The sequence below is a fragment of the Balearica regulorum genome, chromosome 5 (assembly GCF_011004875.1).
Source record: "Balearica regulorum gibbericeps isolate bBalReg1 chromosome 5, bBalReg1.pri, whole genome shotgun sequence".
NCBI classification, from domain to species: Eukaryota; Metazoa; Chordata; class Aves; order Gruiformes; family Gruidae; genus Balearica; species Balearica regulorum.
In genome coordinates this window covers 7,577,924-7,605,718 of record NC_046188.1, presented here as the reverse complement: position 1 = coordinate 7,605,718, position 27,795 = coordinate 7,577,924, and the positions used below count along the sequence as shown (strand labels likewise).

The 27,795-nt window shown below is 43.1% G+C and overlaps 1 protein-coding gene across 1 annotated transcript in view; it reads right to left on the bottom strand.

The window, feature by feature from the left end:
• Window positions 1-27,795, bottom strand: part of SYT16 (synaptotagmin 16) — a 109,387-nt gene that overhangs the window by 16,823 nt on the left and 64,769 nt on the right. Inside the window, exons 5-7 of the mRNA XM_075753348.1 lie at window positions 24,405-24,447; window positions 23,528-24,154; window positions 2,632-2,888 (exon numbers count right to left, since the gene is read on the bottom strand). Coding sequence (XP_075609463.1) covers window positions 2,632-2,888; window positions 23,528-24,083 — 813 coding nt within the window. The 5' untranslated portion in view covers window positions 24,084-24,154; window positions 24,405-24,447. The remainder of the gene's footprint in view (window positions 1-2,631; window positions 2,889-23,527; window positions 24,155-24,404; window positions 24,448-27,795) is intronic.

Below are 27,795 nucleotides of genomic sequence, written 5' to 3'. Positions count from 1 at the left end.
GGACTCTTATTGTTGGGAGTACAGATGATGGACCATAGTACTTCTGGTGTAATTACCTTCAGATGTGTCTAGGGTGGTATATGCCTCAAACAAGACCTCGGACAAACCTCAAAATGTATACCTACTTCCCATCTTTTCAAGTACTTTTCAAGTACTCAGATTCATCTGCCACAACGTGCAAAGCTCTGGCTTTTCGTATTTTCTTAGGTGTATAAAGGATTCATGCACGTGAATACAAAAGTCCACGTGTGCACATTAGTGATGGAGACCTGCTGTCATACGTCTTGTGGAAGTAATGTTAAAGAGAGAAAAATCACCACTTGGCCAACACACAAAATGACTTGGTTGCCCATAAAAATGCCTTTCTGTATGAACAGCAAGCTGCAAAGACAAAAATGCAAGGCAGGTCAGCTTGCCTGGAGAGAACAGGATGTTATGCAAACGGAAGTGCTGTTGTGTAGCTGTCAAGTTACTTCTATCTGGTTGATGAAATAAGATTTAAGAAGGAAACGTAACGGGACTGCGCTCGATTCATGTTTCCCTCCACATGTTTATCCCTCCCCACTTTCATCTGTGCATTTGCTATTGAGGAGATGGAATCAAGGCACATTTCAGAACTGCTGCTAAAGTGTGGAGACACCTGCGATTGCAGCATAACTTCGCTTTCATCTACGTGCATCTCAAATTGTGCTAATATAGCTGTGGACACATCCACTGCAGAGAAAACTGCATGAACTGGAGGCAGAGAGGGAAAGAGAAACACCAAACTGGATGGCAGTGACCTTTCCATGGGCAACCAGGCTTTAGAGACGTGTCGGGCTGGCCATTTCAGAGAGCACTGTGCTATCACCTGTACAGGGTGTCAGCCATGAAGCTTATGGATGCCCAGTTGTCTTTCTGGGGAAGTCTGACAGAATTCCCCTTGGCTTTTGGAGCTCAGCTGGGGCTGTGAGCACTTTGTGAATGCATTGGTTAAACAGACACTTAAACAGGAATCCAAGGAAAGTGTGAGCTTTAGGTACTTCGTCCGAATTTCTTTCTTTCCCCCTTCCTAGCACTGTTGTTGAGATGTCAAGACAAGTATACTGACTGATACTGTATGTCTAACTGGGACGTTCAGGGCAGCCAATATGCACTTCACTAGGTAAAATAAGTCTGTTTCTGCCACAGCAACCTGAGAGAGCAGCTAATTATGGACAAGGCTTGAAATGGTACTTGTGGTTTATGCCCACTGCAAGGGCATAAAAATTACCATTTTTGTCTCTAAATGGAGGTCCTTTGAGTGGAGCATAACAGCACCTGGACGTTTCTGACATGTCAGAACATTTAGTTCCTGCAATACAGTCTTTCATTAATCCACATAATGCCTTTGGATGAGAAGCTGCTTGTAGTAGATAAACTGGGACTTGGGCATATCTGCCCCCTAATGCTATAACCATTCTTCACATTTTTAAAATGTAGATACCAGGAGAAAAACGAGAGATGTATTCCAAAGAAATATAAAAGGATGCTGGAGACATTGCAGCACAAGTGAACCATGGCAATGTACATCAAATGTGGCAAAGGAGAAATGAGCTTCAGATGGGCAGATGGACAGCACGTATCAGCAGAGAGGGCAGGGCTGCTGCTGCACGGAGTTCCCATGTGTTGTGTAGTATTTTGTGGGACTGGTTTGTGCAGCAAATGAAAATGCTGTTCAAAACACCCCTTAGGACTGGAGCATTGCACCAAGGAGCTGCTTTCCATCTCTTTAACTGGCTGCAGGCAGCATGCTCTGAGGAAAGAAACCTTTCCCTCAAAGCCTTGTTGCTCAGACTGTGATGGAGGTATTAATTTCCACAGCTGAAGAACAGTCTTAACTCAGGCAGAAGATGTGACCTTTGTGCTGTTCTTTTAATACATCTGATGCAGGCTGATATTTTTTCAGAAATTTAATCTTGTGGTAAAATAATAATGAAAACCAACACATCATGCAGAAAGATTAAGAGAGAAAAGGGGGATGCTAAGTCATCAGGTGTTTACAATGGCTCAAAATCTGTAATGTTTTCTTGAGGCTTCAAAATAAAGGTACAGAGCTAAGGGAAAGCAGAGGAGCTCTCAGGCTCTCTTCTTCCCTGGAAGGATGCCTGGTATCAACGGGGACCAAAGTGATGGTCACTTGGCCAAATCACAGGCCACCCCCACCAGTTGCCTCCAGCTTTCCAGATGCTTCCCATTGTCTAAGCCATGGAAAGCACCTGGAAAAATCTGACCCGGTGCCCACACGCCATATCCCTAGACACACACCCTGCACATACAGCCAGTAACACAGCCCTGGGCCACCACAGAGTGCTCTCTGCTAAATGATAGTAAAAGCTGTCAGGCAGCATTTGAATGGCTCCAATTTCAGTTCAAAGACTGCAGTCAGAAATCAAGCAATAAAACAGCTTCTCTGAATGAGTGTTAGTAGCAAGAGATAAAATACAAGAAAAAGGGGAAAGACATAGAAAGGAGTGTATGCTCATGCACACAAGTACCATTATCTTGTGCTGTGCTGATCAATTTTTCACTTCATTTCTCCCCTAACATTTCTTGGCCCCCAATATCCTTCAAAAGCTTACACTATGTGTAATAAATGACAGTTTACCATACCTCAGGGCTCCAGGCCAATGAGCTGTCAGTAGCATCATTTACTTCAAATCCCTGGTTGGTAAATGCTGTCTCCATTTCCAAACGTCCTTCCATCACTTGCTGGCTAATGCCATCGGCAATGCTGGACACCATCCTTGTCCCTGTACGCTGTCCAGTGCCCCTACTCTCGGTTGTTATTCTTGAATCAATGGATGCATGGTCATCTTCACGATATGACAGGTTGTCTTGGTAACTCAGTTGGCTTAGTCCATCCAGATCTAACAATTATCAGCAAGAAAATAATTTCAGAGGGATTATAATGCATCCCTCTCCCTCCCAAAATGTGCCTTTCTCTCTTTTCTTCCCCCCCCCCCCCCCCATCTCCAGTTTCTAGTTCTGAGAACTGCAGCACTGAACTTAAAAAATAACAAATCCTTTATAAATCATCATTTGGTGGAGTGGACATGGCTGTTTCTCAACCCATTCTGAATTGAGAAACCAGTTGCCTTTACTTGAAGAAGTTAAGCACCAAATGCAATTATCAATGGAGTGTTTGGGATATTCAAGTGCCTTGGGGCTGCTTTATGGTCCCAAAGTAGTTGCTTCCATGGAAGCACAGGTCAGACAAATTACAGAAAAGCACAGCACAGGCCTGATGAACAGATATCAGCCATTTCCTTCTATGCAGGAGGAGGAGGAAAGGGCAGGAGTTAGCATTGCCCTTAAGGGGATGGTGGTGGTGAGCCAAGGAGTTTTGCAGACATAACAGAGTTCCACCACGACCTAAGACCCGTTCCTGAGAGCTTGGGTGCGCATGACCAGCCCCACAAGCCAACTAGGAATCTCCAAATGCCATGTTTGGCCTAAATTGTCCCAAGGGCAACTGAGGAGAGATGTGTTCCCTAATTTCCTGCCTGCTTTTATTAGTTTTAATTCATCTCATCCTACACACTAAAGTAAGGTTCATTAATGAGAATAAAATAATTTTCTCTGATTCAGACCACAGATTGCTTCTCTGAACCATCAAAGTCTCTATTTTGAACACAGGGTACTTTCTTCTACTTGCAGGCATCAACGAGAGCTCTCTGGGTGGATCAACACAGATAATTACATGTGCAGGGATGCAGATGAAAATAACATCATGATTTGGCCTTGACAGTGTTCTTCAAGCACTTTCAGAAGAAAATCAGGGACCTTGCTCCTCCTAATGCATCTGATGCCAGGCCTTGCTTTAGGAACACAAAGAGCTAGATTCTGCCTCCATCTTTTTCAAACAAGCAAGGAGCAGTTACCGTGAAAGAAAAAAAGTTGTGCTTCCAGACAGTTGATGACAGTAGTGGAAACAGAATGACTTCCTTTGCAAACACAGCTATTTGGGGTTTAGAGGTTTCACAGAATGGTTGAGATTGGAAGGAACCATTGACTGGAAGTCATCTTGTTCACACACCACACACCCCGCCCACCCCTTGTCCAAGCAGAGCTCCCTGCTTGTTTGTTCTCAAACCTGCAGGTTTGTTCTCAAGAAGGTCTATACTATAGAATAATCTTTTTTTTTTCAAATTTGGTCTCCAACTCAAATCTTTAAATAATAGTATTAATTACTGTGTTTAATAGAAAACTATTAGTTTGCTTTGGTTTAAATGAATCAGTTTTCAACCCCACCTGATAAATGAAACAGGGAACCTGGTGACAACTGACATGGAGAAGGCTGAGATACCAAACAACTTTTTTGCCTCAGTTTTCACTGGCAATTGCTTGTCCCACATCTCTTGAGTCCCTGAATCTCAAGGCAGGGACTGGAGGAATGAAGTCCTACCATTGTAGAAGAAGATCAGGTTTGAGACAATCTAAGGAACCTGAACATACACAAGCCCATGGGACTTCATGAGATGCCTGCCAAGATCCTGATGGAACTGGCTGATGTAGTTGCTAAGCTGCTCTCCATCATACTTGAGAAGTCATGGCAGTCAGGCAAAGCCCCCAGTGACTGGAAAAAGGGGAACTTCACATCCATTCTTTAAAAGGGTAAAAAGGAGGACCCTGGAACTACCAGTCAGTCAGCCTCACCTCTGTGCCCAGTAAGATCATGGAACAGATCTTCCTGGAAGATATGTCAAGGCATATGGATGACAGGAAGGTGATTAGACACAGTCAGTATGGCTTCATAAAGGGCAAACCCTATCTGACTAATCTGGTGGCCACCTACGATGGAGTGACTGCATTGGTGGATAAGGGAAGAGCAACAGATGTCATGTAACTTGACTTCTGTAAGGCCTTTGACATGGCCCCACACAACATCCTTGTCTCTAAACTATAGAGATGTGGATTTGATGGATGGACTATCTGATGGATGAGGGAGTTACTCATCAACCGATCAACTCATCAAAGAGTTGCAGACAATGGCTCAATCACTAACAAGTGATGTCATATTGGGACCAGTACTGGTCAATATCTTTATTAATGACATAGACAGTGGGATTGACTGCATCCTCAGCAAGTCTGCAGACGACATCAAGCTGAGTGGCACAGCTGATATACTCGAAGGAAGATATGCCATCCAGAGGGATCTAGACAGGATTGAGAAGTGGGCCAATGTGACCCTCATGAAGTTCAACAAGACCAAGTGCAAGGTCCTGCACATGGGTCAGGGCAACACCCAGTATCAGCATGGACTGGGGGATGAATTGTTTGAGAGCAGCCCTGCGTAGAAGGACTTGGGGATTCTAGTGGATGAAAAATTGGCTACGAGCCAGCAATGTGCACTTGCAGTCCAGAAAGCCAACCATATCTTGGGCTGCATCAAAAGAAGTGTGACCAGCAGGTCAAGGGAGGTGTTTCTCCTCCTCTACTCCACTCTCATGAGACCCTACCTGGAGTACTGCATCCAGCTCTGGAGTCCCCAACATAAGGACACGGACCAGCTGGAGTGAGTCCAGAAGTAGGCCATGAACATGATCCGAGGGCTGGAGCACCTCTCCTATGAAGATAGGCTGAGTTGGGGTTGTTCAGCCTGGAGAAGAGAAGGCTCCAGGGAGACCTTATAGCAGCCTTCCAGTACCTGAATAGGGTCTACGAGAAAGCTGGACAGGGACTGTTCACAAGAGCATGTAGTGATAGGACAAGGGGTAATGGGTTTAAACTAAAAGAGGGTAGATTTAGACTGGATACAAGGAAGAAATTCTTTACTGTGAGGGTGGTGAGACACTGGAAGAGGTTGCCCAGAGAAGTTGTGGATGCCCCATCCCTGGAAGTGTTCAAGGCCAGGTTGGATGGGGCTTTGAGCAGCCTGATCATGGCAGGGAGGTTGGACTAGATGATCTTTAAAGGTCTCTTCCAACCCAAAGCGTTCTATGATTCTCTACATATCCCTCTGTCTAGAACAAAAAGCCCAAATCTTTCTGAGTAGAAGAAATTCCGTTTGACCTTAGCAGCAAACACGCTGTTTCTGATTCATACCTGCTCCACAAAAAAAACCCCAAACAAACCTTCCCAAAAAACCCCAAGGGGAATGGGGATTATACTCAGGAAATGTTTCCTGGAGATACGCAGAAGTCCTTGCCTCTCTCTGTGGCTGCTCTTTCAATTTAACAGCTCAGAGATTAGGAGAATAACTTTATCCCCTTTCTTCAGCTGTGAATGGTCTCACATTCTCCCTCCCAGTAAAAGGCTTCAAGCATGGGCACTTCAACAGAGAAGCCTGAGAGTGCCTCATAGCTTTGTAATTATGGTCCTCTTCTGAGACACGTGAGATGGTCCTTCAGGAGGAAAGAGGGATCCAAATTCAGATCTCTCAAATTCCAGGTGAGTGCTCTTCTCACTCCCTTCTGAAATGCAAAACCCACCTCTTCTCCTCCTCATCTTCCCATCTGGCAGACCTAGTCCTGAAACCAAGAGCCCTCATTGTCTCGCCTCTGCCCTGAGCTGAAACTCTTGAGTCAAGGTAGAAAGTAATTTGACTTTTTTGCCATTACTCCCATTCTTCTCTACAAAGTCAGAAAACAGAAAGAAGTAAACATAAGAACGTAAGCAAGAAATAAAATAACAGAAATTTCACAAATTTACTGAGACTGAATGGGTACCGGCGCTCCTTAAGGCATTTAATTAGCAAGCCAATGTCTAATACACATTTTAAACAGTGGGTCATCCATCAAAGCACACACCACACAGCAGGCTTTCAGAATAAAATGCTACTGTAGTAAGAAATTATCCTCATACAATTGTCTTGTGGTTTTGACTCCTGCTGGGATAATATCTAGATCAATAATAGAGGAATTTTCAAAAACTACATTAAAGCCATAAAAGGCTATTCATAACAGGAGAACTCCAGAAATATATTAATAGAGCAAGCCAGCTCCCTAAGACTCAGGCACAAAATGAATGTGTTAGGAAAGCAAGGGAAGGGAAAAGGTGATTCACCAAAACCATTTAGTGAAACAGACCGTTTTTTTCTTCCAACCCAAATTTAAAGTAGTTTGGTAAGACATAATCACTTATAAATACCCGTATTAGAGGATCATTACAGGTAATAGCCCAACTGTACAGACTAGAACAACTATACCTCTCCAATTACATCCGTTGCAACATAATATTCACCAAAAAAATGGTGAAAACAGAAGTTCTTCATGTAAAGGAAAAGGTCAGAGCAGTAAAATGCCTGTAATTTACCTGAGAGATCTTTAAGGAAGAAAATGTCAACTGTCTTATGAATACCTGACATGAATAAACAGCACAGCATCAGGGATATACGTTGAGACAGCATCATCTAACTATCTGAACTTTAATTAGCCAAGAGTCCCTGCACAGCAACAGCTGCCAATTCTAAAATTAAGGGCAGATAGTACTGTACACTAAAAGGATGTGAATTTTTTTTTTCAGCCCTGCCCCCCAACCTTTCCCTGTGGTGCCACGTGTGTCCACAAGCCAGGAAGCAGGCAAGGGGAATACTGGGGAACAGAAATCACCAATGAATCAGGAAAGTCTGTATTCAAGGCTGGAGATCTGGCTATGAAGAAACGGTGACTTTTGTCAGACAAAAGGATAAGCATCACCTCCAAAAAGAACTCTTAACAGATACTGGGATATGGAAGCACCTCTCCAAAGATACAGGGAAAGCTCAGCACATCAAACACTGAAAATCAAGCTGGAAAATGCTGTGAAGTCCCCCCTCACATTGGCAGGTAACTGGCCTGGTTAACCTACAGTATCTCTATTCTTTTTCAATGATATATAACCTCTCAGTTGTATGAAGCATTACAGTGTGCTAAAGAGCAGTCCCGAGAGGCCTCATCACTTCCTAAAACACACTGCCAGAGTTAAAAGATGGACACCAGTAGATCTTGCTAAATTAACACCACATAGTTCATTGACCAGCAAGAATGAAGAGTTTAATGTATGCTTGTTACCTGCGCTGAGGCGATGTTTGCTCTGTGGACTGCAGTGAATCGCTGTGCTTTTACAAGAAAAAGCATGTCCTGTCTTTGCAATTTTCCAAAATCTACAGCCCCAGTTCCAAATCACTCTGCAGCACCCCAGCACCAGGTGGTCCTCTCACTGAACCAAACCAGATGCAGGGAGACCAAGCAGTGCTCCTGCCCCTGGTTATTTTGAGATTAGCCATCAAAAAGTGCTAAAAAACTTCCTAGAAGAGCCTCAAAGGAGCAGAATCATTATCCAATTACAATAAATCTAAACAAAAATGGTTTGTAAATTTTAGGGGTTAAAGAGAAAAAGGATCTTAAATTTCAAGTGACATTATGCAATCAGGCCGAGATTGTTTAATTTACCACATGCTGGGTAATAGCCTGAGAAGACTCCATGTTTCCAGAACTAAAATAGGCTCTTTATTAACAGGGTGATCTGCAGAGAGGCTGTGGGCAGATCTGGCATTCAAGCCATTCAGGTCCCCAGAGCATCCTCCAAACACTTCCTTCCCGAGGTGTGCTCTCCTCTTTCCAAGCTCTATTCAGGTTACTACAAAGATTTTTAACAGTTGAAAAGTTAAAGCTAAATGAGTCCAAATGACATTGATAACAGAAACAGAGGGTCGAGGAAAATCTCATGTAAGAACATGATGTGAGAAGACTTTGCCTTTTTTCAAGGCTGAGTGGGAGAGAAGCTATTCAGGGCTCTCTGAGATGCTCAACTTCACTGTATGCCTAAGTTTGTTACAGATTTCTGATTCTGTAAGAAAACTACCAGCTATATGAGTAAAAGTTCTGTTAAGAGAACACAAGGAGAAGAGAAGCCTCAGGCAGAGTGTAAAGAAGGTCTGAAAGTGCCATGATCCCAATCTGGACTCAGTACTTTCGAAAGATCCTTCATCCCTCCCACCCAGAAAGGTCCAGAGGATCTGCTCAGCTGAAACAGTGTTTGATATACAGTTAGGGCACAGTGATGGCTTTACCCACACAAACCTTTCCATACTTTGTGATCATGGCACCAGCTAGGCCCCAAAATGGACTCTCACACACATGGAGCTCTTGGACCAGCAACTGGGGGGTAGCAGGGTGTGGGGTTATCTAGGATTTACCCCAACCACTCAGCTTTTCTCCCAAATGTCTCATACTGGGAGCTGCAGGTGTGTATAGCTATCGCTGTACACCCAGTAACAGCAGCTCTACATGCCTCAGAAACCTCTCTGGATTTGAGACTTGGCATACCCAAGGATTAATTCACAGGCATTTGTTTGTAACAAAGGGTCTAATCTTGAGCTTATTGAGGAATGGGACAGAGAACCAAATGTCTTAGTGAAAGCAGGCTTCAACATCTGGTTTCATCTAGTTTCTGAAGAGCTATTTAAACAATATTAGTATTACCTCTGAAAAGTAGGAGTAACTCTGCACCATGTTGTGCCACAAGAAGAGTTTGATGGAGAGCCGTATCTTGAAATCATTGGTCTATCAAAGGGTGCATCAAAATCAAGCAATTATATGTCAAAATTAAAGGGCACTTTCACGGCTCTTCCCTCTAATGAACTTCTCCAGATTTTAGAATGTGTTTAGGCCAGGCCAATTTTCTAAGTAGCTACATTTTTAAATGCATTTCATCTCTGTTTGTATAAAGGAGTCATTACATTAGTCCATAGAAGATCATAAAATTCTTCCCTTCTGTGCCATAAATTTTTAGTTTCTGTCATTGCCTGACATTTGGCATATGTGCTGGCAAATGATACAGCATAATTCATACACTGTTCACCTTGTGTTTGCAAAGCTGTTACAAAAGGAGACATTCAACTTCTGCTAAAAGGCTTGCTGAAGAAATGACTTAAGTGACACAGACCAAAAATAATTAGAACGAAGTCCTGGAGTCTTTACTCTTGCAAAATTGGCAGTAAAATACATGAAAATCCCTGCGGATTAGGAGCCAGAATTCAAAAGCCATATACAGCTAATGGAAAGATCTTCATGGACTTCAGCAGGGCTTGGATCCAGACTCTTCGCTGCATGTATTTTAGAAATGAGCTGCAGGTAACCAAAAAGGAAACTAAGTTTAGTAAGAGAAAAAGCAAGATTCAGGACTTGTTCTCCACAACAAAAGAACCTCTCCATGTTGAGACTACAGATCTTGAAGACTCCAACTTCTTTAATCTTATTTCATGCAAACAGTACCTTTGCATTCAGATACCTCTGTACTGTACTCCTCATGGCTGGAGAGAAAACGGCTGAATTGGGGTCTACACTCCGAGCCTGCTGGTGTTGCTTTTTCAGATACTTCTGATCGAAAATTTTTTGAGTATGACACAGAGATCTCAAACTGCTTAATCACCTCATTATTGCTGCCTGAAGATGCTGTCTGGTCTTCATCCTCCCCATAACTGTTTATTGGGAGAAAAACACAACTTGGGCTTTAGACAGTCTGCTGTCCTTGGCCAAGCAGCCAGATGAGATGGCACACTTCTAGCTCTCGGATGGGCCTTCTGGGGAGAAAAAGGGGACCAAGGGTTTAGGGAGGACTAGGTAATGAACTTGAAAATCACCCGCTCCTTCAACCTCTGGAAAGCCTGTGAATGTCATATTGGATCACATTGTAAAATAACATTTACCTATTATTAGACTTTGTCCAATTCTGCATGTTACCCTACTTTAAAAAAAAAAAAAAAGAGGAGATATTTAACAGAGCTGAACACAAAGTAAGACAACAGACAGAGAGCCACTCATAAAATCATTAGCATGTGCAAAGACAAAGTAGTAAGCAAAGGAACTGAAAACTTGGTCATGCTTCCACTCCCCTTCAACTCCTGCTAAGGTGGAGAGAGAACTTCTTTTGTGCAGAAAAGGCAACTCAGATATAACCTGCTCTGGGTAATACCATGAACACATAAATACGGCACATGGCTTAACAGGCACTGCTGACTCCATCTGCCAGCAGCAGAGGAACTCAGGAGACCAATGTAAATTGTAACCTTTAACAGAGAAGATACGCCTTTGAGCATGTCCCTGTGAGTGCCCTTCCCCTCCTGCTACCAACACGTGCTTTGAATATGAGATGCTGCACCCTCATTAGTGCGTGAATATCCACCAGATGGGGGAAGGAGGGTTCAATACATGCTATATATACTTGGCCTTGCTTTGTCAGGATGAAAACGCAGAGGCATTTTGCTGATCTCCCTGCCATCAGCATCAAGGAAGCACAACAGCAGGACATTTTAACCCACCGGCACGCACAGAGAAAGGAGCGGTGGGGATGACGGGCAGTCAATGTGTACGTGCATGTTTGCGTACACACGTGTGAACGAGCCAGCTGTCAAGCCCGGTCCGTCCACTGCTTGCTCTTGAGCACGCAGTATGCGATACGGTTGCCAAGACCCGCTTTGATAATCACTATGGCAAACCCAAGCAGACGAACAAACGAGCGTTGCAGACAAACGGGTAGAAGGCAGCTTTCCCAGTGACACTGCCTGGTTTGGGAGGGAAAGCACCTTTTTTCACCTCCAATCTCACATAAACCACACGGCCACAGTTGGAGAAACCAGATCCTGCTTTTACATACCGTGTTAGATCTATTAAAAATGTGCAGTATAAACTTAATGACCACTGCTATCACTGCTCCATCGATTTACCTGCTGCTGCACAGGAGATGGCACTCAACTCCTCGGGCAGAGAGGACAGAGCAAGGAAGCTGGCAGCACCGAAGCAAACTGCTCCCACCACCAGCCCAGCAGGAGATGGCTTCTTCCGTGCCGCCATGCTGGTAGATTTGACCCTCTGGTCTGATTTGCCACAGTTTGACAATAAGCCTGCTGTTCCTTCTGGAAAATTGCTCTCAATTGGAGGAAAAAGCTAAGTGTGCCTATTCTGATACAAATGAAAAAAGGTTTTAGACATTAGTTTGTAAATGGTCAGTGATCACCTATCATAAAAATTGATTATTTTTATGTAGGCTGTTAAAAATAAGTTTCTTTTAGAATTTTTTTAAATAAAAATTATTTCAATCTCTAACAACCCTACGGCCTAAATGTGCTATGATTTATTCCAATAATAATCAAACCACATAAACCTAACATTCCTTTTCAGCCAACTATGTTGTCAATTCACTACCTGCAGCTCATGCAACCTCTACAAAATTAATTTAAATGCACGACAAATGCTGGTAAGTTCTATTTATATGTGTATATCTTTGGGGTATTTAAGATAAAAAATAAAAAAAATTCCAGTATAAATAAAAAACTCAAAAAACTTGCCAAAAAATCCCAAGTAAAATATATTCTTTAGAAATTAAGCCACGTCTTTCACCATTTTCTAAAACAACTGTAACATTACAATGCTGGGTCTGCGGGCACGAGGGCTGCATACTTAAATAAACATGCAGTAACGTAGTGTACAAGAAATTTCGCATAGGCCACGTGGATGCAGCACTCCTGGACCACTCCTGTAAGGGCACTTCCTGGGGTGACCTGCAAAACAGAGCAGAGCACCCTTTTTCTAGGACAGAAGGGAAGGGTGAAGGGGTGGAGGGGAGGAGTTTGGCCCGGTTTGATGTATTATTGGCCGCTTGACTTTGATTTCAACTTTATAAATCGCCATAGCATGACCGCACCACTTGTTAGGACACTGGATGCTATTTCTTACTAGCCTTTGGAAGCATACAGGTTAATTAAAAGGTGGGACTGGGGAATCAGTAGCAAATGCTTGATATGTCTGCGGCTGAATCTCTGCCTGAGCAGCAGACAGCTCTGTGTCAACTTAATATCTGTATATTAATAAAACTAACTTTACCCAGGGGAGAGAAAAACATTCACCATTCAAATATACAAGTGTCCTGATTAGGAAAGGACAAGGGGGAAACATTTTCTATATCACCATGGAAACTTAAATAAAGGACCCATAATTACAATCTAAATTCTGGAAAGATAATGAATACATCTTGAGATCTGCAGATGTTGTGTAGCATATACATATTTCAAGCAACTTCAACTCAATTACTTCTATGCAGCATCTGTTTTACAAATCAACTTCCCACCACTCATAAGGAAGCATGTGGGATTTTTTTTTTTTTTCCCAGAGGAGACAGTGGGGTAGGAATGAGGGTGACCTCTTTTTCTGGCAAGGTATTTCAAACTACCTCTATTTATTCTGAAATTTCAAACACCCAATCAGTTACAAAGTTAGCTTACAGGCATCCAAATACACTAAGCTAAAATGCATGAAATAAATAATTCAAGAATTCTCTGCAGTGTTACCAAGTATAAAGAATAACTTATCATTTGCTCAAAGCTTATCCAAGAAAAAAAATTACCAAATAAAATACATAGTGTAGGTGTAAAGTATAGATGTACTGCATGCATCCGGTCTGCCTGCATGTTAAAAAAACCCCACAACAAACAACAGTCACTTTGGCTGAAAAATGAAAAGTTCACAAATGCCAAATTTCTGCTTTCCTATATGTTTAATGCTGCCCCTGTGTGTCCACTTTCTCCTTAAAGATTTTGATTCTGCTTTATGGAAGTCAGTGAGAGTTTCAGTGGGTGCATCACCAAGCCCTGAAGGAAGCAGAAATACTATACAAAAAAATTTATTTGATCATATAACCAAAGACAATATCAGTACATCTATGCATAATGCATATACTCGGAGGATCCGAGGAGTGCTCTGTGCCGTGTTCTTTGCTATTATGGAAGCAGTCACATAGGCCTGGCCTTAAAATTTTCATGATTGGGATGACATAGAGAAACGGTGATCTGCAACGGCTCCTAACTCAGCAAAACCCAGAACTGCACAGAGAAAGAGAAGGGCTTTTCTTTTGCAAAAACTGGCAAGGTCTGCTGCAAACAATGGATAGATATGGTAAAGCTTCTCAGAAAAAAAGGAGAAACATTTTGTAAAGGGAACATTTAGCAACACACATTGAGTTGCTACTACCAATTCCTATGCAACTACAGCTCTGATTTGCAGTGTCTTCAATCTGCAATCATCTTCTCGCTCTTGCTGTCAACCGTTTGAACTGGGAGTTCAGACAAAAGTACAAAGTAACACAATTATCTGATTTATGAGTTTGACTAGGGAGGAGAGTACCCCATGCCCTCATTTATGCTCAAAACTGTTTGGAGATGTGATCCGATCGTCAAAAACCCTTCTCTTCATAAAACAGAAACAAAATCAAAACCATCCACCTGGACCTCAAATGTACTTAAAATTGATGGAGAATGCGCTGTGATACAGTAAACCCATGTTTCTACACATGCCGTTACGACACAGAGACTGTGCGCCACTGACCAACACCGACTGCTCATTTACTAACGAACAGAAGGCAGCTTTTGCCTGGGTTATCTCCTTGCACCCAGGCCTGTGTGGTTTTGTCCTTTTCTGGTAGGTATACCAACCAGGGGGCCATTACCCAGTGGCAAACATAAGGTCCACCCCTCTTTGCTGCGGCACAGTGACAGCGTCCTGCTTTTGCAACACCTCTTCAGTCTCTTCATCTGTCCTCGCCCCACGACCAAACCAACTGGGAGCTCTCCAAGATGAACCCACTGGGGGGGTTTGCATGCAATGCAGGCAGACAGAATCACAACTTGACAGCTTTCATACCAGGGGACGTTTCCAACAAAGAGGGGAAAAAAAAAAAAAAAAGCAAACAAAAAAAGTCAGAGAGTAATCAGAAACAAGTCATTATTTGGCTCTGACCATCGAGCATCTCCATAGCTGAACAATACAGCAGTCAGAGTAATAAACTCCAATTCTGCACACTGCTGTGCAAAGAAATAGAGAACTGCCCACAGCAAACAGCATGAAAATTAACATCTTTTCCTGTTGCTTTTCTCCTACTCCCAAATTTGGATTTTAAAAATAGGAACATGGGACTCAGCTTCAAACTGACTCTCACTTTGCTGCCTAAAGTTCTCCCGTAGCTAAAGGAAATGGCAGCCAAGAAGCAGAAGCACAATCGTCCCTGATTTTCCCAATCACCTACTTTACATTTCACATGTGGAGTAAGCATGAGTCAGGCTTCATTTATGCTACTGGGTTTTATTAGCACAGGCCCAGGATTTGTGGAGAAGTGGAACAAAAAGAGATTATACACTGTAGGAGACGCTGCTAAGCCAGGAAAACCCCTGTTGTGGATGCAGTTACATCCATGAGTCAGCCTACACCCCTTTGCCAGCCCAGGTTAGGTTGCTTGAAGAAAACATGCAGCTGTAGAGGCAGAAAAGCACCTTCTGTCAGCAGATGCTGCGTCTGTGCTGGGGACGCCGTCGGGCACAGGTGTAGCTGTGTGCTTTGGGGTGTGCGGCTCCAAATGCTCGTGGACTCGGAAACTAAACAAACTGCTGGATCCCTGTGGTCAGCGAGTTACAAAACACTGTCCTTTGCTTCCAATAAATAATAACTTTCACTTTATAAGTATTATTTTTATGACAGTTTTCCTGGTAGCTTTCATGTTCCCCACCAACCGCCTCTTCTACTTGTTCGCTTGGGTTGGATACTCACTTCTCCTGGTGCAAGGGAGTAACTTTGTAAGCTCTCTCCACTACATTTCAGGAAGTTTCTCTGAATTTGGACTAGCTTCTTTCAGAAAATGGCCTTCCGAAATAGAACTGGCCAAGGAAATGCCCAGGAAACCCAGGCCATTGACTCTTGCTCCTCTTTAAAGCACCGTTTTGCTACGCCACACTTGCAGCCTGCTAGACCCAGCGTACGCACATCAATTACGTACCATTCATAGCACCCAACGCTGTAACCATTAGCTTCATGCCCACAAGTCTTTGTTTGCTGATTAACAGGGTGGAAATCAACTCCCTCGCAAAGATATTTGTTTGGGGTTGCTACGGATAACAACTGCATTGCAACAAGGCAGATATTTATTTTCCCACTGATTTTTCTAATTGAAACTTTCTGTTTGCTCTCAGAGGGTTGATTCACCACAGCCCCCCTTTACCACCGCTGTACCACCACAGTTTCCATGGCACTCCTGGGAAAATCACAGACTTCACAGCAGCAGTGGGTGAGGATGTGGTGCAACAAGACTCTCACGCATTCAGGACCAAATCTGTCACCCAAAAGGGACAATCCTGTCCTCTTTCCCTGCCCCTCTTCCTTTTTTTTTTTTCAGTTTTAGCAATCACGTGGCCAACTCACCTGATTCAGAAGTACTACGGAAAGGGGTTGGTGACTCTCAGCTGAAGCAATGAGCCGGTCTGGCTCACCACAAAGTGGCATGCTCGCAAGGCCAGACATGGAAGGTAGCACAACTGTGTGATCAGGGAAGGACAATACATCTCAGCTGCAGTTTTACATCAGCTAGGGACAATTACAAAACTGCACCCTCAGGCCCAATTGTTTAATAGCTACGTTATTTATGGCAATAAGTCTAGACCCCCAAATTGACCCTGTAACACAGAGCTTCAGCAAACCTCAGTGCTCTCATTAATCCAAATTCAGGGCTTTGTCTCCAGCACCACCACTCATGTTATTTGCTGGAAAATACTCCTACACAGATTATGGTGCTACGTATAGACCATATGGGCTTGAATCTCTCACAGCCTGACGAGAGAAATGTCTCCAAGTGACCAGCTTGCATGGGCAAGCACTCACACCGAGTGCAATGAATCCCTTCAGGGATGCTTCATCTCACGTGGATACTGAGCTCTCTAGACAGGGGACCACCCATCTGAACATCAGGGAACTTTTAAGTAGGGTGATGAAGCCATGAGAGCAGCAGCTATTTTCATGGTCATTAGAAAGGATTTTCTACAGATATTGCTATGGACTGGTTTAAGATTCAATCTTGTTGGTCTACAAATAGGTACTGATGAAGCCTTCCTTCAGGAGGAGACTGCATGAGAATCACGCAAACAGCATCTGCAGAGGTACAGCCCAACCACACCTTCCTCGTTACCTGGAAGACCCACACAGCCCAACCATGCCATTCACTGTCTATAAAACTGCACATTTTTTCCTCCATGACTGCAATCTCCCTCTTTTCTTTCATTGCAGTCTATTTCCTTGGTATCTCCTAAAACTGTTTCAGGAGTCCATGAGGCCACTCAGAATGATGGCTGCTGCCACCAACAGGTCATCACAACAGCCAAAAATGAACTGGGCAGAAGGACGTCTTATCCCCACCCCTATCTGGCAATGGGTGAGGACCAACACCAGTTCACCTTTTGGCACAGTGATCCCATCTCATTTAAGCTTACACTAGTGGTTTTTGTGCTGTTAAGCAACCCAAAGAGGCTAGGAAGAAACAGAGGTGGATTACCCGTGCTTCCAAAAGCCCTAATGGTCATTCCCTTCTGCAAGCATTTGCCTGCCATTATGGGTTTGCATAAGTGAAAAAAGTACTACCGTTTGTATCAGCACACAGAAATACTATGTTCCAGCTCTGCACAGAGTGCTGCTAGTATGCCTGCACGTAACCTCCACCACAACACAATGAGATCATTCACACCTGCCTCGCCTGTAGTAGGAGATGGAAGGTGAGGAGGCAGGGTTTCTAGGATAGAGGCAGCACTTCCCAGATGCTGCCAAGATGCTGTTTATTGGTAAATGAAGCCTCTTGAGTCCTAAACAACCTTCCCAGAGGAAGGTAGAGACATAACTGCCATATGGGGAGTGGGAAGAGGATGCCACTTAGCAAAAGTGGATCAGAAAATACATGCACAAACACACACGCTCACACACACAATTTGTTCTGTAACTACACTGAATGGCAAAATCCATTTCTTCCTCTCAAATACATCCTTCTCCATACAGCTTATGCAACCTTCTAGATGGCAAGAGCATCCTGAACAGAGCAGCCTTCCTCGTGCCCCCTATGGAGCTAGACACAAGGAAGCTCTGCCCACCAGACAAGGAACTTGGTGAAAACCCCAACTACTCATCTACTGTGGGCTTATAAAGACACTGTGTCTAAAATCACCAACTGAGGATGAACAGCAATGTTGACAGGCCCAAGACAGAGCCCACAACGGTAGCACCTTTGAAAATTTGTGTTTTGAAGCACTCTTCGGCTTCATTCCCCCAGCTGTAAAGCTAACATACCGCAATCCACCCTCCTTTCAGGACTGTTGTGTACTCTCATCACCACTTACTTTTTGCATCACGGATGAAGATCCCTTATAATTTGAAACTTTGAAAAGACAGAACTGCAAAGGAGTATTTTAAATATAAAAGGAACACGGTACCACCTTCACAAGGACAAAAGTCTGTGCACAAACACTGAGTGGTTCTGAATTTCCCAGAGAGAAAGCATTCAATGCACTTCATTTCAGAAAGCTGCAGATTCGTACCACATGCTTCAGAGACCAGATGCGTCCCCAGTCACGTTAGTGCTTCCTCCCACTCGAACAGCCAGGAGCGTTTTCTGTGAAGTGCTCTGGTCCACTGTCTGTCTTTGCTTTCCTTCACTCAGTCCTCGTGGTGCTATTGATCCAGTGTAGCCTCTTTAAACATCCTGCTTTGAGTACAGGCACTGATTTTTATAGGGCTACATTCGGGCTAGAGCACTCGCTGGCTCCATAGCCAGACAGGTGATAAAACTCACCAACGCTTAGAATCTTTACATGGAAACTGGCCATCTATCTATTTTAGTCTCAGGTTCAAGCAGAAGTTTTATTTACCACACAAGCAACACCTTTTTGTTACGGGTATATTTTGGTATATGGGTTTATAGGACCTAATGAAAACTCGCTTCTTGCCTTGGGATTCCTGGCCATATGAAGGGTCATTTACTGAGGTCAGGAGTGCTCACATACAGCAGAAACAATAATTTCCTTTACTACAGCAATTACTGGCAAAAATCAATGAACCCTGTTAAGCTGGAGGCCAAGGTAAGTAAATGCAATAGTGCTTTCTAGTTTTAAAAACTCCCAGAGCCTCAGAGGCATGCCTCCCCTTACACATGTATTGAGGATAACTATCTAGCCATCTAGACAAGATTCCTATTAGGATGTCAAACCTCCTAGTATTCCAAGGTCAAAAACTTTATTTTAGTACAACTGAAATGCAATCTTTAGCTAGCACTGAGATTGTCTAATTGATGGAAAAAAAATCTCCAAAGACTTCATGCCGTTTAAGTGTAGTGCTTACCTATAAATTACACTAGTGTTATGAACACAGTGTCAGACAGCTCGGGACACTCTTCAATCACAGAACTCGTGGTGCAAAAATAGTTCAAGCTCTGATTCAGAAGACTCAGCTCTGCTGGTGTGTCTGTCCCCATGCCTTTTCAGAGCAGTATCTGCTGAAACTGCTAACTTAACGGTCACTTTGACTTTATGTTTGCAAATGACGTGGGCCCTGAGGAAGAAGTGGGCTAAAGCCATTGCTTTCACGGCACAATTATTGCTGCTTTTCACCTTTTTTGTTATTACTTTTTTTTTTTTCTCTCTATAAATTCAGGCTGGGAAGCAGATGGACTGGTCAGCTCTCTAACCCTCTGCTTGCAGTACACTACTTTTAGAAGTGGCTTATTTCTCCACTGCTTTTTTTTTTTTTTTTTCCCCCAATTCTTAAGCCAAATGTGCAATGATGGATTTGGCAGCCACACTCTCGCCACCACCCCCAGTCAGCTGATCAGCAGTATCTTAGCCGCGGGGGGGATGCGAAGGCTGCTCTCTCCCCGTTCTGCAATGAGGGACAGTTTCTCTATCACAAGCACTGAGGTTAGACAAGGAAGGAGGGTCTCAGCGATGCTGCAAGAGCAAATTCATCTGTATTTGCAAAATTTACAACGACACGCTGTGCAAATGGTGGCAGGGATCTGCACGCACGGAAGGGTCTGCCTTCCCATCATTAACCTCTTAAACCAAACACCGGGCATTGCACTATTTCCTGCTGAACTACCTCCTCATTTTTAAACTGTCAATCAAAAGTATCCAAAGTGAAAAACTTTTCCCTGCATTTGTTTGAAACCTTGGCACAATGTTACTAGCATCATTTAAGTACAGATCAGGACTCAGTGGCAGCCAAACCTGCACCTTGCTGATTAGCATGCCTCACAGTATCTAACAGACGTTTGACTTAAGAACCCAAGAATTTCACTGCTCAAACACTTTATTAGATCCCTAAGCCTAAAAATGGTTTTCAATAATGTGTGTGCTGCTTTGGAGTCTCAGAAAAGCTACTCTGGGAGCTAGGAAACATATCCTGGGAGGTAAAAATGTGATCAAAAACATATTGGATAAAAAGAAGAAGGGGTAATGATGGGTTTTAACTGCAATTTTATTTTATTTCACCTCAGAAATGTGCTGTAAGTTTAAGAGAGGGGAACAACTATTGGATTTTGTTTTGCATCTTTTTTTAAAACAAAATTATTCTCATCTAGGGTTGGTAGGGTTTTTTCCCCCCTAAACTCAATAAACTATATATTGGAATGACCTTGTAACGGGTTTCTGTAGCTCTTTAATCACCAGTGGCTGCTAAATGAAGCATATCTATTTTCTCTGTTACATTACTATTGGCAACCAGGTCTTCAGTAAGTGCCCAGAAATATTTCCATGGCAACAAAAAGCATTCAGCATTGCTACTGTTTTGTGCCAATTTAGCTTTAAAATATTCTATTGTGGAGAGAAATATGGTACATTAAGTGAAATAAAGTCAAGATGCAATGTTCTGAAAAGAATATAAGGATAAACAGGAAACATGTATTTTGCAGAAATGGGGGAAAAAAATGCCAAATGGAAGGAAAAATGTTCAAAGCTAATATTGATGCTACTGAACGCTTTGCTGAATGTCAGCAAGTCCATATGCTCGCTTACATTGTCACTTAGGGTTAGGTAACAAAGCTAACAGAAATAAGGATACCTCAAACATCTTCTCTTGATCATTTTAATCCATGACGGAAATTTTAAGTTGCTAGACTATTAAAGCCTCTCTGCATGTCTAGGTTACCATCAGAAGAGTTCATACTCTTGATGTTAGAGAATGAATCTAAAGGAAAAAGAGGAAATAAAGAGTTGAAAAATGAAATACAAAGAGCATGTGTGTGTTTTGGAAGTGAAGGGTCACTTAGAAGAGCAAAACGATTTCTCCCACATCAAAGATCTTCTGGAAGACATTTTCAAATCACAGTTCAGCACTTTCTGTCCTATTATACAACTTAGTTCTGAGAAAAAAGGCATCAGCTCCCAGCCCTTCAACTCTCAAACAGCCAACTTCATGACTATAAAGTCTTGAGACCATTGGATGGCCCTTTGTGCAGTGCATTGCAGAGATAAAAAGATAAAAGACTATTTGAGAGCATTTGGAGCGACATCCCCTCTGGTGTAAAAGGCTATGCAATGCCCTCTAAAGTGCTTCGTGTGGAAGTAGAGAGCTCTAGGCAGCAGTAATGTAGGTGCTGGGGAGCTCTGTAAGGCCAGCCTTCCAGTCCACAATGGCTCCAGATGGCTTACTGAGAAAGCAAGCCAATAAATATTAAGAGTCCAACAGCAACTTGGTCAATACCTGCTCTCAGCTGGGAGAGAGGTTCAGAGTGACCCTCTCCTTTAGCTGCAGCAATGGGTTACTCTGGCATCCAGCTGTCACTCCATGTGTGTCTCACCAGGAAAATTCCTCTGGGCCATCACATGCTCCTAAGGACCCTCTTTCTCAGATGTCCCTGCAGACAAGACTGCAGGTGAGAAACTGCTCTGACAGTGACAGCAGTCCATTCCTGGCCCCCATTTCCCTGAGAGCTCACCATATTTTCACCCACCCACTGTGAGAAAGCGTGTAGTCCAGAGACAGGACAAAGACCTGGAGGCCACCATCAGAATAATGCATTTGGCACGTGGCTGCTCCCCAGCCTACTCTGAGGAGCCACAGGATTTGCCATGAATCACTCTAACAGCCCCTCTTGAGGGTACAGGCTCTGCAGGAGATAAGGCTGTGCCCTGGATAGCACTTGTCCAGGAGGATCCATGGCACCAGCACTCCCTGGAAGGACACTACATGCCCTGCTCCATGGCGTCTGTGCACACACTGGGCACATAATCCACGCACACAGAGTAAATCCAGCCCTGCAGCATTGACTTGGTGCCTATGAACAAACCCTGCGGGCAGGCTATTGCACAGGCAATGCGTAGGGGTACCAGAAGGCAGAGAATCTGTACAGGTTGGAGGGTGGGCTCCAAGAGATACAGCTCTGGGGTGCTTAACCTGAGAACTGGCATTTGTTCATTTGGAATATGAAATAAGCGGTCCCAGTTTGGGAGAAAGAACAGCTAGACCAAAACCTCTTTTTAATTATTTACTCCCTGGCCATAACAGTGTGAGGAATAGTAATAAAGAAAAGAGCTAATTTTAACATTCATTAAAGAACACCGTCAAGGTTTATACCCTCTCAGTCTGATATTCCTATTAAATACGAAAACAAACAGGCTGATCTTCCGCAGTCTGCACAGAAAAGGCTAAATATGTAAGACTTCCCTGGAAGCCAAGAGTGATGAAAAGCTTTTGGTCATTATAAAACAAACATTTTCAAGAGCATTTACTGCCTGCTTCAAAAAAAAAGAATTTAGATATTTGAAGCCAAATTCTGGAGACGCTCAGTGTGTCTCAAGTTCTTCGTCAGCTCCATATCGTAGACCCACTCCCACCCTCCTTTCCTCCCTTATGTCCCTTCCTAGGATGTCTGTAAAGAGCAGCTTTAACCCCGGAAGACCCAAGGATGGTGTTGGCAGGACTGCAGCTTTCCTGCTTGTGGTTGGGACATGTGTCTCCATCGGTCCTCTGTGACCCAGGTAACTTCCAGCCACATTTACAGCAGTATTGAGTGAGTACAAGTCACATGGCTGAAATTCAGTCCTGAACACAATCACCTGAAAAGCTATTCATGCCACTTAATGATCAGAAGTCATAGTTAGGCCTATTTAAAACTGAAAATATCAATTTCAGTTCTCCTTCTCATAATCTCCTGCCTGCTGTCCTCTTCAGTCTTATTTGAAAAGCCTGTGGGGGTGGTGGGAAGGGAGGGAAGCGATTTGGGAGCCTTTCATCCATAAAATCATGAGATATGGCTGGCTTTTTAGTACAGCATTTCACAGCACATGGCACAGTAACATCTTGAGATTTCTGGCACAAAGAAACAAGGTTTGAGATTATATATATCTTTAATAGCAATGACGCAAAGGCAGATGGTTCTCAAAGCAAAGGCTTAAGGCTAAACACTCCCTTTGAAGGGTCCTGCTTCCAGAAACAAAACATGGGGGGAGCAAAATATTACTGGCTACAGAAACAGGGCCCGATTGCCTTCTAATACACAGCATTTCACCCTGGAGATTTCCCCTTATTTCAACAAGATTAGTCTCACAAATGGTAGAAGAATTGGAAACAGAAGAGGAAGGTTTAGTTTTTTCTTTGGGATTTGAGGAGTTTTATTTTAGCTGTGGGAAACAAAGAAAACATAGACCATAATAGGCAGATTAGCAACTAAATCAAATCAATACCAGAAAAAAGAGGTCTGGATAATACTGTCAGGGTATGTGCTAGCTGCTTACCTGCAAAACTTCCCTTGCTGTTATTTCTTTTTAAGGAGCCACCCAAGCTGAGGTTGTCCTCATGACCTCCCATCCTCACAGAGGGCTCACCTTCTTCCTCAGCGATGGGAGGAAGCCGATCAAGTGGCTGGAGGTCTTCACTCATCCAGTAGGATCCATTGGCTGTCAAAGACCTGGTGCTTTCAACACACTGCTCGGGTAAGCTGCTGGTATTTTTAACCCGTTTTTGCCTCTGCAAACCCATGTCAGAGCCATGAGGGAGGTCTTGTGAAGTAAGATCAGGACCCCCAATGTAACCATCTTCTCTAGGATACAGGTATTCCTCATCCCAGAGGTCCAGGTGTCGTTCATCATCTGATTCCTCAGAATAATCCTCATGAACTCCTCCATTATTCTCCAAGTCCCGGTTCCTCTCTTCTTCTGACTTACGACCCACTCCACTCAAATTCAGCAGTGAATTTGATATAGAGTCTCCTGCTTGTTGGATAGCTTCGTATATTTGAGACATCCAAGAAGACAGTGGCTGAAGGAAATTCTGAGCAGCCTCAGAAGCCATGTTTAATACTATGCCAGTATCTGGTGATCAGTTGTTCAGCTTTGCCAGCATGTCACTTATAATTCAGGGAGCTACAGAATAAGCATCATAAGAGATTACTGTAAATTGCTTGTCCATCAACACCTGTCGACACACTATCTACATAAGATGTCTAGAACTGAGAGGAGAAATGGAAAAAGGACTTCTACCCATTGAGAATACCACCAGAAAGCCATAAATGATGGACAAATTACACATCTTCCTGCAGAGATCTGGAAAGCTTTCATTCAATTACTAAACCTTATATAAAAATAAAAACATAGAACATTAGAGTAGACGTACCTTTTCTGAAGCGCACACATTCTGGTTACAGCTGTCAATAGACCTGGTAAAAAAAGTACAAAACAACCTGCAATCAAAAATCTCAAATAATCTCCTGGCCCTGACTCCCACCACACCCTTAGCATTAGCATGTCCAGATGGAGAAATCTGGTGGAGAATTTGGGGAGAATTATGTTTTGATTTATTAAAATGACAGGCCTAAAGCACGAAGAACCAGCCCATGGCAGACAACCATCTCAAATGCTTTGCTCCAGAAAGGCTCTGAAGAAGCCCCCTCTGCCCACAGAGTAACACAACCCAGAGTGGTTTTGCCCTTCAAAGAAATAAAAAATAAAATAATTAAAAAACCACAAAAAACCCCCACCCAACAACACAGGAGGTGGAATATTATAGGTATGAAATTACTGGGAACAGGAGTTAACAAAAGCATTGGTATCACATCTATATGATATGTTTTCTCAAAACTCATCTAAACCCTAAGTAAAAACATAAGTTGCAGAAAGTTAAGGTGCTTTTTTTGCCCAATATACATCTTCCCACGTTATCACAAGACAGATATTCTTTTAGGAACTCTGAGAAGAAGGAAAAATCTATAGATAGGATGATGGGGTTAGGAAGAAAGAATCAAATACTTGCAGATTTTAGGCCAAAAGACAACTAAAATGAAGGAAAAAGAAGCTTCAAAATTAATACCAGCATCTTGCTGAATTTAGAGGTCTAGGAGCCATCAAACTATAAAAGGATAAATACAATATAAGCAGCAAGAAAATAAGCTCAGCAGCAATGTGTGTTACCCTGTGAAATGGTCTCCACAGTAATGTAGTGGAAATCTCAGTGTTTTGGGTTTTTAAATGGAGCATGGACAAGGAGATCCCACCTTGCTTAGGGAGCAGCTTCTGTACATATGAGATCTTAAGAGGTCTTCACCTTCTGAAACACCTGCCCTGAATATTTTTGTTCAGTAGTGTTGACTTACAGTGCAGACACTTCCAACAAGTTTACAATCAGCTTCAGTACGTACTAAGAATTACAGTCCTGACAAGGGCAGTAAATGAACGTAGGTTACTAGAGCCATTTTAAAAGCTGACGGCTGTTACGAACTCTTTGGGCTCGGGGCACGCACTGTTCCAGTATCCACCTGTCAACTGCTGGCCTCTGGCTCAGCCGCTGGGACCCGGGTAACGCTCCCAGCCACGCATTAAGTCTTTGGCAAAGAACAGACCACATCATGGCGTAACCTCCCATGTGCAGTCTTCCCTTCATTGGCTCTCCTCTTCCCAAGCCTGCCCTTGGTGAAGCCTCTCTGCTTTGTGCAACTTATTTTCTCATAGACCTAAAGTGATTACACAGTCCAAACATTTTCAGCATAATGCAGATTTGCTACTGGTAAGTCACAGCACCAGAGAAGTCACTGCGAGGAGATGGTACTTGTAACAGTGAGATGCTTCCATGCATGGAAGGAGATAAATTTGGGTGGCTAAGTACTGGATACACTTTTAGCCTGTCATTTATTTACAGGCAACAGCAAACAAATCTCTGATTTCTGATGAAAGAACAGCTTCATAACTCTCTGTCTCCCTCTCAGCAGCAAGATACAGGAGGGATGCAGGCATCCAGGAGTAATAGCTAACCAATGCAGATAAAACATATGGGTGCTAAAATGAAGCGCTGATCTGTTCTAAAAACCAACAGAACATAGACTTGTGATATTTGCATAGGGAATAATTAGCTCCTCTAGTTATTAGATTTCAGAGCTAACACTCAATTGGTCCAACAGAGCCATCCCACTACTCCCAGATGATGGCTGACTGCACCACAGCTCAGGCAAACGTCACGGTCCTGCACAAGAGACTCCGCATGAGGGAAGTTGGCATCACAACCAGAAAGACAGAGGGAGTTTTTCAAGGTGAGATTTTATTTCAGTCATGGAATTAAAGCAGTGATCTACAGTCACCTGCACGGCTTTGATGTGGTCACCCTGTCATCCAAAGAGGCAGATGAGACTTGAATGTACATCTTTCATACACCAAGTAGTTGCCTCGATCATCTTGCTGTAAGTAGGCTGGGGGGAATCACGACACACACACATATGTATAAACACATGCACAATTCTACCCAAGATCTGGAAATTTGTCTGGATTAAAGCCGGAGAACCCCAACAAATGGTTTGATTTCAGTTTATACACAAGAGATAGACATTGAAGTATATTTCACCCAAATAATCCGAACCGTTTTGCAGTAAGACCTGCAACGCACCTGTACACCTCGCAATCCAGTGCCTATGTAAATCCCGACAGGCAAAAGCAACGCAATTTCCAGGGTGTCTGACTCTGTTGAGCCTTTGCTTGCCTTTTCCTCCCGTCTTCTCTCTCTTACCGAAGGCTCCGCAGTCAGCGATATGCTGAACAACTGGAGTTCAACTGAATTATAAATCGCTTATTTTTGGTCTTGCAGCAGATGGATAAAATGTATAACAAGCTGCAGACAAGTTTAGGCAGGCAACGTTTTTACAAACTCAACAGAGGATCAAAGGGGGCTGAGCTCTGTTATAGGCTTGCTGTTTCCCAGGAGCTCTCTCCCTTAATTAGCCCACACTGCTCTAACAGGGTGTTTATGATATCTTTCACAACATGGCCTTTTCAACATAACGGATTTTTACTTTTGAATTCTCTAACAATTTTGACTTGCATTAGAGAAAAAAAAAAAAACTGAGAAAAGCATTTAAAATGTGTGGGAAAGAAAAATCCATTTCTTTTTAAAAGCATTCATCAAAAAAGAGAGAGGAAAAGAACCAGCAAATTCACTTCAAGTTCCATCTTCTAAAACTAACCACAAGAATTTTCACACTGAATCGCCTGCTTAACTCAAAGTTGGGGTTTTTTTTATCTCTTGGAAAATCAGATAGCTAAAAGGATCAATGTTAAGCCTCTCACAGAAACCATCATAACCTTTACTACAATCTATATTCCCTCGTCTTGATAGGATCATTATTCCTGAGTAGCGTTCCCATTGAGAGGTGCAATTACTGTATGGCTAAAAAAAGAAGACTATGAGCAGAATTTCAAACACTACCACAATGCAGAGGTTTGTAATATTAGCAAAGTGTCTTTCAATCTTCTTGATATGCAGGCTCCTAAAAAATTGCCATCAGATAAGCATTTCTTACAATGATTTCCCTTATTCAAGCTGTTGTGGAGCGTAGGCACAAACCCTTTTCTTCAGTCACTTTTTGTGAAGGCCCCTGCAGAAGTTTTCTACCAAACTCCTCCCTTGTAGGGAGACTTGTAGGCCACAGGTTGAAAACAGTGTCCCAGCATATAACAACTGAACAATTTTCAAGTGAGTGCTTATTTCTGAAACACTAGATGAGGAAGAAACCCACAGCCTCACC